This window comes from Gymnoscopelus microlampas (assembly GCF_963454915.1).
Source record: "Gymnoscopelus microlampas genome assembly, chromosome: 11".
Classification (NCBI taxonomy): Eukaryota; Metazoa; Chordata; class Actinopteri; order Myctophiformes; family Myctophidae; genus Gymnoscopelus; species Gymnoscopelus microlampas.
The window spans coordinates 5,356,737-5,371,807 of NC_139948.1; the positions used below are offsets into that span (position 1 = coordinate 5,356,737).

The 15,071-nt window shown below is 42.2% G+C and overlaps 1 protein-coding gene across 1 annotated transcript in view; it reads left to right on the plus strand.

Annotated features, from left to right (window-relative positions):
• LOC311054523 (transmembrane protein 104-like) overlaps positions 1 to 15,071 on the plus strand; it is a gene marked incomplete at its 3' end in the record, with an annotated part of 42,622 nt that overhangs the window by 5,392 nt on the left and 22,159 nt on the right. Inside the window, exons 4-6 of the mRNA XM_084070537.1 lie at positions 927 to 1,011; positions 5,818 to 5,911; positions 8,595 to 8,687. Of these exons, the coding sequence (XP_083926663.1) occupies positions 927 to 1,011; positions 5,818 to 5,911; positions 8,595 to 8,687 (272 nt within the window). The remainder of the gene's footprint in view (positions 1 to 926; positions 1,012 to 5,817; positions 5,912 to 8,594; positions 8,688 to 15,071) is intronic.

Below are 15,071 nucleotides of genomic sequence, written 5' to 3' on the forward strand. Positions count from 1 at the left end.
CTGCATTAGGCCTTCAGATATGAGTGGACAGCAGATATTATCCTTATAGATATTTAACTCTTGAGAGCGTAAAATGAAACCAAATGGACCCTTACGGGTCCATTTGGTTTCATTTTACGCTCTCAAGAGTTAAATTATTGTTAAACATTTGCAAAATACTTAATTAAATCATTATTTTGATCAACGTTTGCCTGTTATCTCTCCTGTGGTACCAACATCAATACAGAATGGAATTGTAGACAAAATCTTATCCAACATAACAAAATATTCTAAGTTTTGGGAGTCTAAATATCATCTAATGGTGGTCCATGGCTCATATGCCGAATAAATAATGGACCTTGTATGAAAAGGGTTGAAAACCACAGTTTTAGACCCCTGGTGACCAAACGGGTCACCACAATATGTCATTATTTTTACCATCGCTATTATTTTGCGTTATCGTCATGATAATCGTTTCCATGTTGAGAAAGGTTCATGCATTTTGAAACATTTTTCAGAAATAGTGTAAATAGCAGATCTACAAGCTCGCGGCGCGTTGTGAACTTGTAGATCGGCTATATCCACAATTCTTTTTACAAATAGAGTATACTTAACTCACCGAGTGCCAGAATTATTTCAGGCTATTTCTGGCCATGTATTTTGATTATTGCCATCGGTCATCTCTTAGTGTATTTCAGTTCTTGTCATATCTGCCCCGTGCAACTTTTGTTTACAAAGCCTAAAAGCCACAAAATTCACTCGTTAATCTCAATTATTTGTATGACAATAAAACGGTCAAGGAAAATGTGGCGATGGTGACGGCCACACTTGGTGTTGCTAAGACTGCTCTGAACCAGTGAGCGCTCTACATGAAAGCCAGTGGACACGATGAGTTGAATATGAGTGGAATGAAATTAAATCGTGTTTTTGTTTTTCCGTCTGTGCAGCTACATGACCACGACGTTTGTGATCGAGGCGATGGCGGCGGCCAACGCTCAGCTGCGCTGGAAGAGGAGAGAACAGGAGGAGGAGGTACGCTCGATTTGATCTGGTGATATCGCATAGAAAGAGCACGATAGCACTTTCCGACATGCATACATATATTTATGTATTTTAAAAATGTAGTAGTAGCCAAAACAAAAAAAAAAGCCTATTCTTTTTTACCCCCTTTCTCTGCCCAATTTAGTCGTTATGCCAAATGAATTCCTCCCCACACACATTTGTGTGTTGTCACTGCTGTTGTGTCCTCCTCACCTGCCAGTGAGGAGTCCCTACCGGGAGGACGTAGGGCCTTCGACCTACTCCTCCCGCCCAACACTCCCTGCCGACTGGTGCCGCTGTGAGCTTGTAGATCGGCTATTTTCAAATAGCCTAGGTATAAAATAGGGCTAAAGTGGTTAATGTGTGTTTTATAATGTAATAACTTATATCTGCAAAGAAACTAGTTACTAAAGCTTTCAAATAATTGTAGTGGAGTAAAAGTACAATATTTGCCTCTGAGATGTAATGGAGTATTGACAATTGGAAATGCTCCAGTAAAGTAAAAGTACCTCAAAATTCTACTTAAGTACAGTACTTGAGTAAATGCACTTAGTTGCTTTACACCACTGGTATTTGGACATTATAACCCAGGGGTCCTCAACGTTTTTAAATTCAAGGAACCCAGTTTGAGTTATGGGGGTCCATGACCTACATTTGCATATCAGTGTACACATTTGTACATTCTTGTGCTCTCTGTAACTACAAGAGTGTCCATTTGTACACTCTAGTAGTACAGACCCTTTAGGGTCAATTTAGTTCCAAACTATCAGTAATTTAGCTGGGGACCCCCTTGAAGCCCTTCACATATTGTAAACTATTTACTAAATCAGGGGTCTTCAGCGTTTTCAGACCAGGGACCCCCTAGCTGAGAGAGAGAGATGAGGCAGGGATGCCCTCTGTATTGTATAACATGGTGTTTCAGATTATACTTTTTTTGTTTACTTGGTCTGTCCTTTTTTTCCCTCTACACCTGTACCTCTTTGCCAAAAATAGCCGATCTACAAGCTTGTAGATCGGCTATTTTTGGCTAGTTCTCCTCAGAAAAAGGATGCTAGGGTTCAAGAGATTAAGGTAAAAAAAATATATATATATCACAAAGATTTGGCGCCCCCCCCTGTAGTAACTCTGAGGACCCCTAGGTGTCCCAGACCCCCTGTTGAAGACCCCTGTTGTAAACTATTTACTAAATAATTTGCCGGGCCAGATGTCATCGCTGGCGGGCCAGTCCTGGCCCACGGGCCGCCTGTTGCCTAACACTTGCCGTAGGAGTATGTGCAATGACCAAATATCACCCTCCCCCGCCCGGCTTCCCTCCCCCTGAACACGGGCCAAGTTCCAAATGTAGAACAGTGGTTTTCAACCTTTTTCATATCAAGGACCATTATTTATTCGGGATTTGAGCCACGGAACCACCATTTGATGAGATTTAGCCTCTCAGGCCCTATTTCTTCTACATTCTCCAATAGGCTCTATGCACAGCAGCCCTATTGGAAAGAAATTGGGCTGCTTCCTTACTTCCTTCACAGGTGTTACCAATCATACTAATTAAGGCTCTGTGATTTCAATTTAAAGGGCCCCCATAACTCTTGAGTGTGTACACATGGAACCATTTGTACACACTCAGAGCTACATACCCGTAAGGGTCCATTTGGAATCCCCTCAAGGAACCACGAAGGTCCCTGGACCTTTTGAGACCCACTGGTGTAGCAGAATGTTTACAGTGAGCCAACATGAACAATATCAGCACCCTGTTTGGAACACAACCTTAATTAGCATCATTGGTAACACATGTGAAGGAAGTAAGAAGCGGCCCAATTTCTTTCCAATATGGCTGCTGTGCATAGAGCCTGTTGTGTAGACTTCTTGTAAATTAAGTAATGCAGATGTTTAACAATGATTTAACTCTTGAGAGCGTAAAATGAAACCAAATGGACCCTTGCGGGTCCATTTGGTTTCATTTTACGCTCTCAAGAGTTAAAGAATGAAGATTCATAAGGGTCCATTTGGTTACCAACTCTTCATCATTCAGCTGGGGACCACCTGGAACCCCCTCAAGGACCACCGGTTGAGAACCACTGATATAGAACATTCCCATTTGGAGCTAGCAGGAACATGTTGTCGCTGTCAGGCGGAAACCTCTTACGTCCAAAGCTGTTACTTTTCAAAAAATCGCAAAAAAATAGCAGATGTACAATGATGAGGGCATTCATTTACAAAAAAAACACAAAACGTTAACATATGGAGATAAGAGGTTTCTGCTTGACAGCGTTGATTTTGACAGCTAATTTTGATTTGTTTTAGTCATAGTCTTTTGAATAAAATTCCATTTGGTTTTAGTCATATTTTAGTCAATATTTTAGTCAATTTAGTCGTCTGAAATGTTTTTGTTTTTGTCTAGTTTTAGTCGACCAAATATCATGAGATTATAGTCTGCTAAATCTACAGTTGATTTAGTGGACTAAAATGTATTTTGGCAATTGAACCCTAGCGTTCCTATTCTGGGGCGAACATTGGGTGAAAATAGTAATCTAATCTACAAGAGCCCTGGGGGACACCGGTCAACTAGTATATATGGTTTGGGAATATATGGGAGTTAGTGAGAATTAAAGGAAAGTCATAGGGGAATTCTGTCCTGAATACTTAAAAAAAAAAAAAAAGATTATCACTGCACATTTTCCAAGCGAATAACCAAATAGTCGTTCTAAGTTATTTAGTCAATAGATCAAATCTAAGCTCTTTGCAGTGAGAGTGTTATACCTCTACCGAGGGTATGCACCCAGTAAGTCCACATTTCAACAGCCAACTGCTTTCTCTTTGAAACCAGGACATGCCAACTTCACGGATTAAAGATGAAAGTTCTCAGACTGATTGCAGCCATTTGGATTCCATGGTAGACGCAGCATATGTCTTCTATGTTAGGGCACCGCAAATAGCAGATCTACAAGCTCACAACATGTCACAGCACGACGTGTTGTGAGCTTTGTAGATCGGCTATTTTCGGCTATTCGTTATTTTAAGATGAGGACGTATTTGAAGTGATCAAACTAGCAATAGAACACATGTTTGGAAGCATTTTACATGAACATGAATGGCCTCTTATATTCAATAAAAGCAAAGGTTAAAGGCTCAATCTGTGATTTCTTCAACTCTGGTTGGCTGCATGTTAAACAGCAGCAACACAGGTTTAGAATGATAATGCCTGAGGGGTCCTTGAGGGAGTTCCAGGGGGTCCCCAGCTAAATGATAGATAGTTCGTAACCAAATTGACCCTTATGGGTCTTTAACTCAGAGAGTGTACACCAGAGAGTGTACACACATTTGTACACTCTCAGAGTTAAATTAACATAGATTTTACAATATAAATTGGGGTCCCAGAGATAGAAATGTCATTAAATGGGGGTCCGTAGCCCTAATGCATGTCAAACTGGGGGTCCTTGAATTTAAAATGGTTTAAAATCACTGCTAGAGCCGTAAAATCTTCTCTTATGGGGGGGGTCCTTGGCTTATATTTTCAAATGGGGGTCCACGGGCTAATAAGTGTCAATTTGGGGGGTCCTTGACGTGAAAAAGTTTGAGAACCACTGGCCTAAACAACGACATAACATGTTCAGTCATGAGATCTTATTTTTGCTTCAACAATGTAGGTGATAGTACCATTTTTCTGAGTTACACCAACTGTCAACAGCAGCCGAAACGCCCATGAGCGTCCAGGTCAACGTGGGGACGTACAGTATTGAAAGCAGATAACAATTTGTCAGTTCAGCCTGCATCATGTGACAACGGCTGGGCAATGATTAACCGCTTAAACTCTGTGTTGTCGCTGTCATGTGGAAACCTTGTCCAAAACCATATGAAAAACGTTTTCATGAATATTTTCATTATAATGCCTATTTTGTGCAGTCAGACTGTAGATGCTTTTAGCAGTGGTGGAAAAAAGTACTCACCATTTTTTACTTAAGTACAAGTATCAATACTGCTAATTTGAAATATTTGAGTGAAAGTCCGGAATAAAAAATGTACTTGAGTAAAAGTATTGGCATCAAAATGTACTTAAAGTACCAAAAGTAAAAGTACTCATCATGCAGAATGTCCCCATTTCAAGTTTTCAACTGTATACAAATCTATTGAAAATAGCAGATCTACAAGCTCACAATGAACAGTTGTGAGCTCTACAAGCTTACGCGAGGCGTTTGTAAGCTTGTAGATCGGCTTGTAGATCGGCCATTTTCACATTTTTCCCCTATACAAGTTTGTATAGGTAGGGGGCATGTCTGATACAGTGCATATCAAATGTCTAAATACTGACTCAAGCAATGTAAAAACTCTCTGGGGTAGGGATATTAACAATTAATCGATTTTCGATTAACTACCGTTAAGAAATTATCCGATTTAAATCAAACAATTAATTGAAACAAAAAAAATAAAAATTAAATGTTCAGAACCCAAGATATGATGATTTGAAGATTTTCTGCTCCATTCACTTCTTGTTTAACTTACTGAAAAAGGCTGTATCTCGGCTTCTAAGCACTTTTAAAAAAATCTGAAATTAAGATTCTCAGATAAAAAAAAAAAAAGCCGCTTATCAGTTAACCGGTTAATCGGTCGATAAGGTTATCAATTATCAATTAATGAATTGATCGATAATTTGCATCCCTACTCTGGGGTGAAACACAAAAACCCAAGCAGACGTTAAAATGACCCCACACATGTTTGAAAGTGAAATATCCCTTTTTACGTTTGGGAGCAGAGAGGTATTTGGAGATCTTAGGTTTCCCCCTCCACTTCTGTCATCATCAGGTCCATGAGAGTGACTCCACCTCGGACTATTCTGACGACGACGTCATCGTCAGGGGACGATCAGAGCCAGAAACCAGACCCATCCTGTCTGTCCGTGAGTACATCCACTTTTTGGCCACTAGGTGGAGCCCTGTGCCCGCTTATCTCTGCTGGTTCCCCTTTTTGTTATTCAGAAGTCAGCAGATAAGGACACATCTTACACCATACATTGTTTTAAATTTCATGTTTATTCTCTGTATATTTTTTTGTGATTGAAATGTATTGTATTTTTTTACTACTTAAAGGTAGGTTCTATTGTTCTTAACCCATTAAGACCTGAAGCGGATTCTACAAATGTCTTCTAAATCCCAACAGTATTCTGAAAAAAAATTATCTTTCTATATCAGTGGTGCTCAAACTTTTTCATGTCAAGGACTCCCAAAATGATATGTATTTGGCCGCCGACCCCCATCTCAAAATATGTTGTTCCAGGGACCCCCAGAAGCAAAGATTTGAGTTAAAAATGTTCGGTTTAAAACAATAGATATTCAAATATTTGCACACATTTTCACAATCTTTCAAAAATAGCAGATCTTGTGCCGCGCTACGAGCTTGTATATCTGCTATTTTTGAATAGCCAAAGTGTAAAATAATGCTTTTTAGCTCAAATCAAGAAAATAAGTGTTAAATAGCTCTATATTCTGATAGTAATCGTTGTTGTTGAGTATTTGTTCAGTAACAGGGGTTTCCTTGTCTCTCCAGCTCTTAAATAAACAGAAATGTTCAGGTGGGGATATCAATTCTATCCAAGAGAGAGAACTCATACAGCATACACGATAAACAAGTGAAATTGGAAGTGATGACACAAAGAAGTGACCAGACAAAAAAATTGGAACCGGAACACTTTCAAATTGAAGCTGATGAATGGGTACTCTCTCTTGATTGGATGAAATTGGCAAACCAGCTGGAAATGACCCTTCGGGTCTGAACAAGGACAGAAAACAAGAACAACAAGATAGATAGAAGTAAATAAAACAAACTCCATCCATCTGTAAATAATCATGCTTATTTTGCTCACTGTTAACGTACTTGCACTATGTACAGAGATAAGTGTACTTGATGTATTAGATGCACTGTTATACCTTCTATAAATGTGATAATAATTTCCTCCCCCACACCTTTTTGCACAGCCTACATTGCTGATAAGGTTTTCTTTATAGAAGGTTAGAGTGTGTGTTTTGCCTGTACTTTTTTAAACCTGGTTTTATCTAACTGCGTCTTATTTTTCTTGTTCCTTCTTGTTGTTCTTCTTTCATAACTCATGTTTTTAACTCCCAATATTTGTTTCTGGGGGGGTCCCTGGAACAAAATATTTTGAGATGGGGGGGTCTGCGGCCAAATGCCTATAATGTGGGGGTCCTTGACATGGAAAAAGTTGGAGCATCACTGATATAGCAACCAAACAACAATAAGGATATGTATTTGGCAGACCGCCGTCTCAAAATATTTTGTTTCAGGGACATCCCAGAAGCAAAGATTTGAGTTTAAGATGTTTGCTTTAAACATATATCTATTTCCACACATTTGCAAGATTTTTCAAAAAATAGCGATTGAATGGGTTAAATATATATATATATATTTAACCCATTCAATCCGGGAACGCATCGGTGTCAATTTAAATTTCTTTCGGCTATTCAAAAATAGCTATATATATATATATATATATATATATATATATATATTTTTTTTTTTTTTTAGGTCACTTTTGTCTGTCAACACCTCTCACTCAAAGCATAAATTGGCCTTAACATGTCCCTGCTTGTACCTGTATGTATGAGTGAGTGACAAACAAAGCCCTCTTCATTCTTGAGCATTCACAAACCCTGAAGCCCAATCCATCCATCTCACTGTCATTGTACAGGGTAGACAAATGGAGTTGGGGGGGCGGGGGGGGGGGGGGGGGGCGCAGAGGTCTAGACCCTTTTGCTCAAACGTGTCTCTCCGTCTGACAGACATACGTTTGAGCTGTGTTTAATTCTCTTGGTTTCTCTTTGCATTCAGACAGTCTGCATGTTTGAGCAGTATCAGAGAGATGCTACGGGAAATGGGCAATGCCCCCATTACAAATCTCAAAATGTTCCAACTATTTTCCTATCCTATTAATCCATTTAGACCGGGAACATTTTTGGATTTCTTTGGCTATTCAAAAATAGCAGATCTACAAGCTCATAGCGCTATGAGCTTGTAGATCTGCTATGTTAGACAAATCGTGAACATTTGTGCACATCTTTGAATGTATATGTATATATATATATATATATATATATATATATATATATATATATATATATATATATATATATACACAAAGATTTGCACATATTTTCAAGACTAGCATATCTACAAGTTTGTAGATCTGCTATTTTTGAATAGCCAAAGAAAGTGACACAGATGCGTTCCTGGTCTTAATGGGTTAACTAAGATATCACTTGTGTCATCACTACACTTTAAGTGACTGGTAAAATAAAAAAAGAGGGAAAAAATGTGTTTACGTTTTATGGAACATCAATAAATACACTATAGCACCACCCATCATCTCTAGACTCTAGAGAAGAGTAAAATGTCCTGTGCGTGTAATGCAAAAAATAGCAAACTGAACAAGCTCGTAAATGCGCTTGTAGATGCGGGCTTGTATATCGCGGCTATTTTTCGCCACACGACACCGCCATGTGACAAAGCCTTAATGCTTTTCACTCGAGTGTCATTATAACTCTTGACATTGTCCCATGTCTCCACAGAGAGGTCGGGAGGAGGAGGAGGTCACGTGGATCATTTCGACATCGTGGAGCGGGTGGAGATGGGTCAGATGGCCTCCATGTTCTTCAACAAAGGTAATACCCCCCCCTCCCCCCTCGGTTCATACATAAACGCCGCTATTTTCACCGCCAATTATTCCCGCAATTGTTCCGAGACACCGCCGTCGTTTCTCATGCGAAACGGCCAGGGGACCGACTGAAGGTCGTGCGGGACGATTTGGAGGAAGTTCCATCACCTTTTCTTTTTTTTTCGTGGGTGATTTTCACATTCATAATGCGAGGCTGTCTAATGAAATGTAATTATATGTATGGATAAATTGCCTTTGGTTCTAATTACCTGTTTGAGAGCCCCATCAAGGCTGCTGTTTTAATCTCCCTCGTGTGTGTGTGTGTGTGTGTGTGTGTGTGTGTGTGTGTGTGTGTGTGTGTGTGTGTGTGTGTGTGTGTGTGTGTGTGTGTGTGTGTGTGTGTGCGTGTGCGTAAAGTCGGCGTCGGCAGGTGAAGACGTTAAAAGCGTGCGTGTGTGTCTGAGTGATGGGAGCTAATGAAAGCGCCGCTAGCTCCGCCACGGCAAAATTGAAAGCAGAACCGTGTTTCACCTTGAACCGGTGGACCGCCCGTGACCTTGTCACGCTTTCTTTCATGTTCAGCGGCCAAGTCGCCTCGGTCTCCATGCCCCCCCCTCCCCCTCCCCTCCTTTAGAAAACAGTTGATCTGCAAGCCCGCAACATGTCACATGGCGACACGGTGTGAACTTGTAGATCGGCTATTTCCGATTGGCCAAAGTATGAAATAAAGTTTAAGTGGTTTATATAGGTTTTGAAATAATAATTTACTTCAAAGTAACTAGTAACTTAAGTTTTCAAGTCATTGTAGCGGACAGTGTTGCCATGTCTGCTTATTATACTGTAAGCGACTTTGGGCTTGTAAATATTGGTGGTTGCGTTTTTTTGGGCTTGTTTCTGAAGTGTAGTTGCTTATTTGGTCTTGCCTCCTAAATGTTGTTTAAATCAGTGTTTCTCCAACATTTTCATGTCAAGGACCCCCTAATTAATATGTTATTGTCCGTGTATCCTCATCTGAAAATCATTTTTGTGCCAGAGACCCCCGTACCAGATTTTTGTAGTTTAACCATAGATAGCAGCATAGATAATCATAGTAAAGAAAGAAAGATGGAAAACCACAAGCACAGAAAGAGTCAGTAGGCTAATACTAATAAGATAATACAATAGGTACAATCAAGGTGTATTGTTATTGTTTGTTCTTGTGTTTTTTACCCTCCTTTTCTACCCAATTTAGTTGGGTAGAAGCAGCCATATTGGAAAGACTTCTTACTTACTTCACAGGTGTTACCAATGATACTAATGAAGGCTCTGTTCCATTCTGGTCAAACAGAGTCAGGGTGCTGATATTGTGCATGTTGACTCACTGGAAACACTCTGCTACACCAGTGGGTCTCAAAGTGTGGTCCAGGGACCCTCATGGTTCCTTGAGGGGGTGCCAAATGCCCCCTTACGGGTGTGTAACTCTGAGAGTGTACAAATGGAACGGGTCCATTTGGTTCCATTTGTACACTCTCAGAGTTATGGGGGTCCTTGAAATTAAAAGGTTTTGAGAACCATTGTGCCACACTAAATGGAACAGAGCCTTCATTAGTATCATTGGTAACACAGGTGTGAAGGAAGAGGCACAATTTCTTTCCACTATGGCTGCTGCGCATAGAGCCTATTACACTCCCCGCTGCCAGGTACCGCCCCCCAGCCCGTAGGAATACGTGCAGTGATATCACTCTCCCCTCCCCCGAACACGGGGTCAATCGTGTTTTGTATATAGACGCTCGACAATGCCGGATGGCCCCGCGGTGGATTCGAACCCGCAACCTCCGCGGCGGTGGGCAGGCACTTATCCACCGCGCCACCCGAGCGCCCCGACAGCAGTGGGTATTATAGACGCCATCAGCGTTTATCAGCAGCTTATCGTCGGTGTCGGGCAGAAACCTTGTATCTCCATTATTCAACCCTCCTTCATCGTGCAAGAGTGTCACGCAAATGTAGTGAAAATGGCCGATCTAGCGGCTATTATCAGTACTTTTTAATGTTTCAAAAATGATAAGAAAGGAATGGTTTTGGAAATACAAGGTTTACAGCCGACATCAGCCTTTGCAGGTGTACCCGTGCCAGCTCCTCAGTCAGCAACACGGCTGTTGGAAAAAATGAATAAGTAAAAAGCAGGGAACAGAGAAAGGTCAAACCTCCCTGTTCTGCTGCTGACAACATCATCCCTGCCGCTCTCTGTGTCCCCGTCTGTCACCCCCTGCTGACGGCCACTAGGGGGAGATCTTGACACACATACACAGAGGGAGAGAGAGAGGTGTGTGTGGAGAGGGAAAGATATACAGAGGGTGGGAAATAGAGAGAGGCTTGTAGACACACACACGCACACACACTCACACACACACACACACACACACACACACAGAGCTATGTTCACAGCCACGCACTAACTCAGCGATGCGTACAGCCCCGTACAGGGCGAGCTCGCGCTGCCGGAGTGCTCTCCTCTCCTCTCCTCTCCACACACCCGTTCCGCCCCGGTCCGGAACACAGTCCACACGCCACAACTTCCTGTCCCTCCACAGCCGTCCCGTGTCCTCCCCTCCACCTCCGTCTTCCTCCCCTATACGAAGGGCCGAAGTCACAGGGAATAAAAGCTAAAAAACGATAATATCACGACGACAATTTTACAAAGTTCCCAGTCTGTGCTCTGTGAAACGGAAATCGATTTATAATTTCAGCAATAGAACATGTATTATATCTCTAGTTTGACCCATTCCAATGACTCTTCAATCCGTGAACACATCTACAAATGTCTTCTAAATCCTAACTGGTTTCTGAAAAGAACATATGTTGCTATATCAGTGATGCTCAAACCTTTTCATGTCAAGTACCCCAAAATGATAAGTATTTGGCCACGACCCCCATCTCAAAATATGTTGTTCCATGGACCCCCAGAAGCAAATATTTGAGTTACACATGTTCGCTTTTAAAATATATATATATATTCAAAGATTTGCACTCATTTTCAAGATTAAAAAAAAAAATGCATATTTACAAGCTCATAGCGCGGCACTCAGTGCCACACTATTAGCTTGTATATCTGTTATTTTTTAACTAGACCATACCCGTAGGGGAATATGAGCACCCAAAGTGTGCAGTTTGGCTTATGCGCTGAGAACAGACAGTTTATCAGGGATCGAAAGTGAGTTTGTACTGTGTAGTCAGTCGTGTGTACACATCCCGTCGTGGAGGCACAGAACACACACCCGCGCATATAACAGGCGGAGCCGTCGGCCGTCGCGAGCACACACACACACACACACACACACACACACACACACACACACACACACACCACGGTACATCCATGCGGCCCGTGGCCCGTCGCGAACACACACGGGCGATCATCTCCCACACACACACACACACACACACACACACACAGATCCGTGACTGTGGAAACACAGCAGACTTTTTTCGCACACACGACGCACACACGCTCACTTTTAGATCCAGTCCTATTTTAAAAGTCTGCGTATGGGGGACTCGCGTATCCGCGCTCCTGGTGTAGCCGGTGTCATTGATAATCAATTGGATCTAAACAAACGGTACGCACAACGCATACGCTCGCTTTGAAAAGTCTGGCGTGTACTGTGTACATTGGCCGACCCGTAAGAGTACACTCAAAGAGTGGGCGGGGTCTATGGTGCAGCGTGGTGTTGCCATGTCGGCCTATTGTAAGCGCTTTAGTGGCAATATTGGTGGTATTGTGTTTTGGCGTTGGTTGTGAAAGTGCAGGTGGGTGTGGGGACGGGTTGTGAGCTTCTAGATCGGCTGTTTTCCAATAGGCAAGGTATATGTGTGAAGGTGCTTCGTTTTTTTCTTTTCTTTTTTTTAAGATTTGTTTTTGGTATTTTTTTATTGTTTTTATTGGAGAGGGACAGGGAAAGTATGTCGACAGGAAGAATGGGGAGAGAGATGGGGGAAGACATGCAGGAAAGGCCGACGGGAACGGGACGCGAACCCGCGGCACACTGCTATTAAGGATTTGCAACCAGGGTGCCTAGACCGCGACGCCACGGTCTAGGCCTGAAGGTGCTTCGTTTGGCCTTCTTTTCATAGACCTCGTTGCTTGTAGGGTTCGTTTGGTTTGGCCTTGTTTTCGTAGACCTTGCTGCTTGTTTCTCTCGCGAAACCTGGCAACGACGCATGCGCATTTTGATCAAGAGTCCCCCCCAAGACACAACCACCCTCCGTGAGGTTACTAGAATTATAGTAGGATAGCCAAATACATCTAAAAATGACACAGATGCCTTCCCATTGAATGGGTTATTCTCAAGAAGGAAATGAAAAAAAAAAGACTGAAATCAGTCTGGAGAATTTTTAGCCACTCGCAGCGCTAAAAAAAAAAAGTCTTTGGCGACGACCTTTCCCTGCCGCGGAACAGACGGTGGGCCGTGCGTGGCCCGGACCCGCTCGTCCTCTCTCTCTCTCTGTCTCTCCCCCCCTCTCTCCCTCTCTCTGGCCTCGTAGGTGAGGAGGAATCGATCGACCGGGAATGGAAGCGTGCAACACCCACACACTCCACTCCACTCACCCCCTCTCACCCTCTCACGTGCTCCCACCCCCCCGCGTGTCACTGCCGTGGAGAGCTGCCCGGTGACCGCTAATCAGAAATGAATTAGATGGGCACGCGGCCCAGCGCACGGCGCGGCAGGGGGGTGGGGGGGGTGGCTGATTTATACATTGGAGTCTCGCACTTGAAATAGCAGATTTACAAGCCATAAAGGTAAATGTAATGACTCGATAATGTAGATGATATAAGCTGTACATGTACATATAAATCAAGAAGGGAGGGGGGGGGTATTTACATTTTTGCGCGCTGGTGTCATCGGATCGAAAATAGCCGATCTACAAGCTTGTATATCGGCTATTTTGCATCCTTCCATCAACGCTTTGTGATTTTATACAGTGTACATCGGCTATTTTCCTCCCTTCAAGCGTGATCCTGTGCGAGCTTGTAGATCACCTATTTCTCCGCCCTTCGGTACAACACACAAGCTTGTAGATCTGCTATTTTGCCACCTTCCAGCACGACACTTTGCGAGCTTGCGGATCAGCTATTTTTTCCACCCTTTCAGTATAGCACACATACGCTTGTAGCCCGTGCGAGACGCGGCCCACAGCCTGGTATAAATCAGGGCTTTGAGGACCGTGAGAGACGTCGGCTGTTTTCGCCGTCCCAACGTCTGTGACACGAGGCTGATGGCCGCTGCACATTACTCTTATTTAGTCTAGAACCCATTAAGACCGGGAGCGCATCCGTGTCATTTTAAGATTTATTTGGCTATTTTTTAAAAATAGTGAACATTTGTGCAAATCTTTGAATATATATTTTTTAAAGTGAACATTTTTAACTCAAATTGTTGCCTCTGGGGGTCCATGGAACAACATATTTTGAGATGGGGGTCCACGGCCAAATACATATAATTTTGGGTGGTCCTTGACATGAAAAAGTTTTTGAACCACTGATTATAGCAACATAAAAAAAAAATAGGATTTAGAAGACATTTGTAGAATCCCCCAGAAGCATAGATTCAAGTTAAAAAAATGTCCCTTTAAAAATATATATATAATCAAAGATTTGCACACATTTTCATGATTTAAAAATAAATAGCAGATCTACAAGCTCATAGTGCGGCACCGAGTGCCGCACTATGAGCTTGTAGATCTGCTATTTTTCAATAGCCCAAAGAAATCTAAAAATGACACACAGATGCGTCCCCGGTCTTAATGGGCTAATTAACGGCTGCACATAATGAGACGTGATGGGCCTAGCCCTGAAACAGTTAGTAAGTAATCATAGGCTTTATGCCGGGACGTCATTTTTTGTGCGTTTGGAGAGGTAGTTCATCGTTGATGAATGCGTTGTCGGAGCTACTGGGCAGGTTTTTTTTTTTACTCAAGTAAAAGTAGCAATGCCACAATATGACAATACACGTAATAGTCCTTTATTGTGGATCGGCTATTTTTGAAAAATTGCTGTACTTAAGTAAAGTAAAAGTACCTAAAAGTTGTACTGAAGTACAGTAATTGACACATTAAAACCGATAACGCATCTGTGTCATTTTAGATTTGTGCGTTGGCTATTCATAAATAGCAGATATTATACTAGGTCACAGGGCGTCACTTTGTGCCATGCTGCAAGCTTGTATATCTACTATTTTTCTTTTACATTATGGCGGTGCCAACCGCTCTATATCTGACTTTGTCCGTGTGTCCGGGTGTCCTCTGTATTCTTATTGGCTGGGCTATAAACAAATATTGATGACGACATTAATACGGGGCTCATCAAAGGCACCGCTTCCTTCACACAGGGTGTGATTTTTTTCTTTTTATCCCA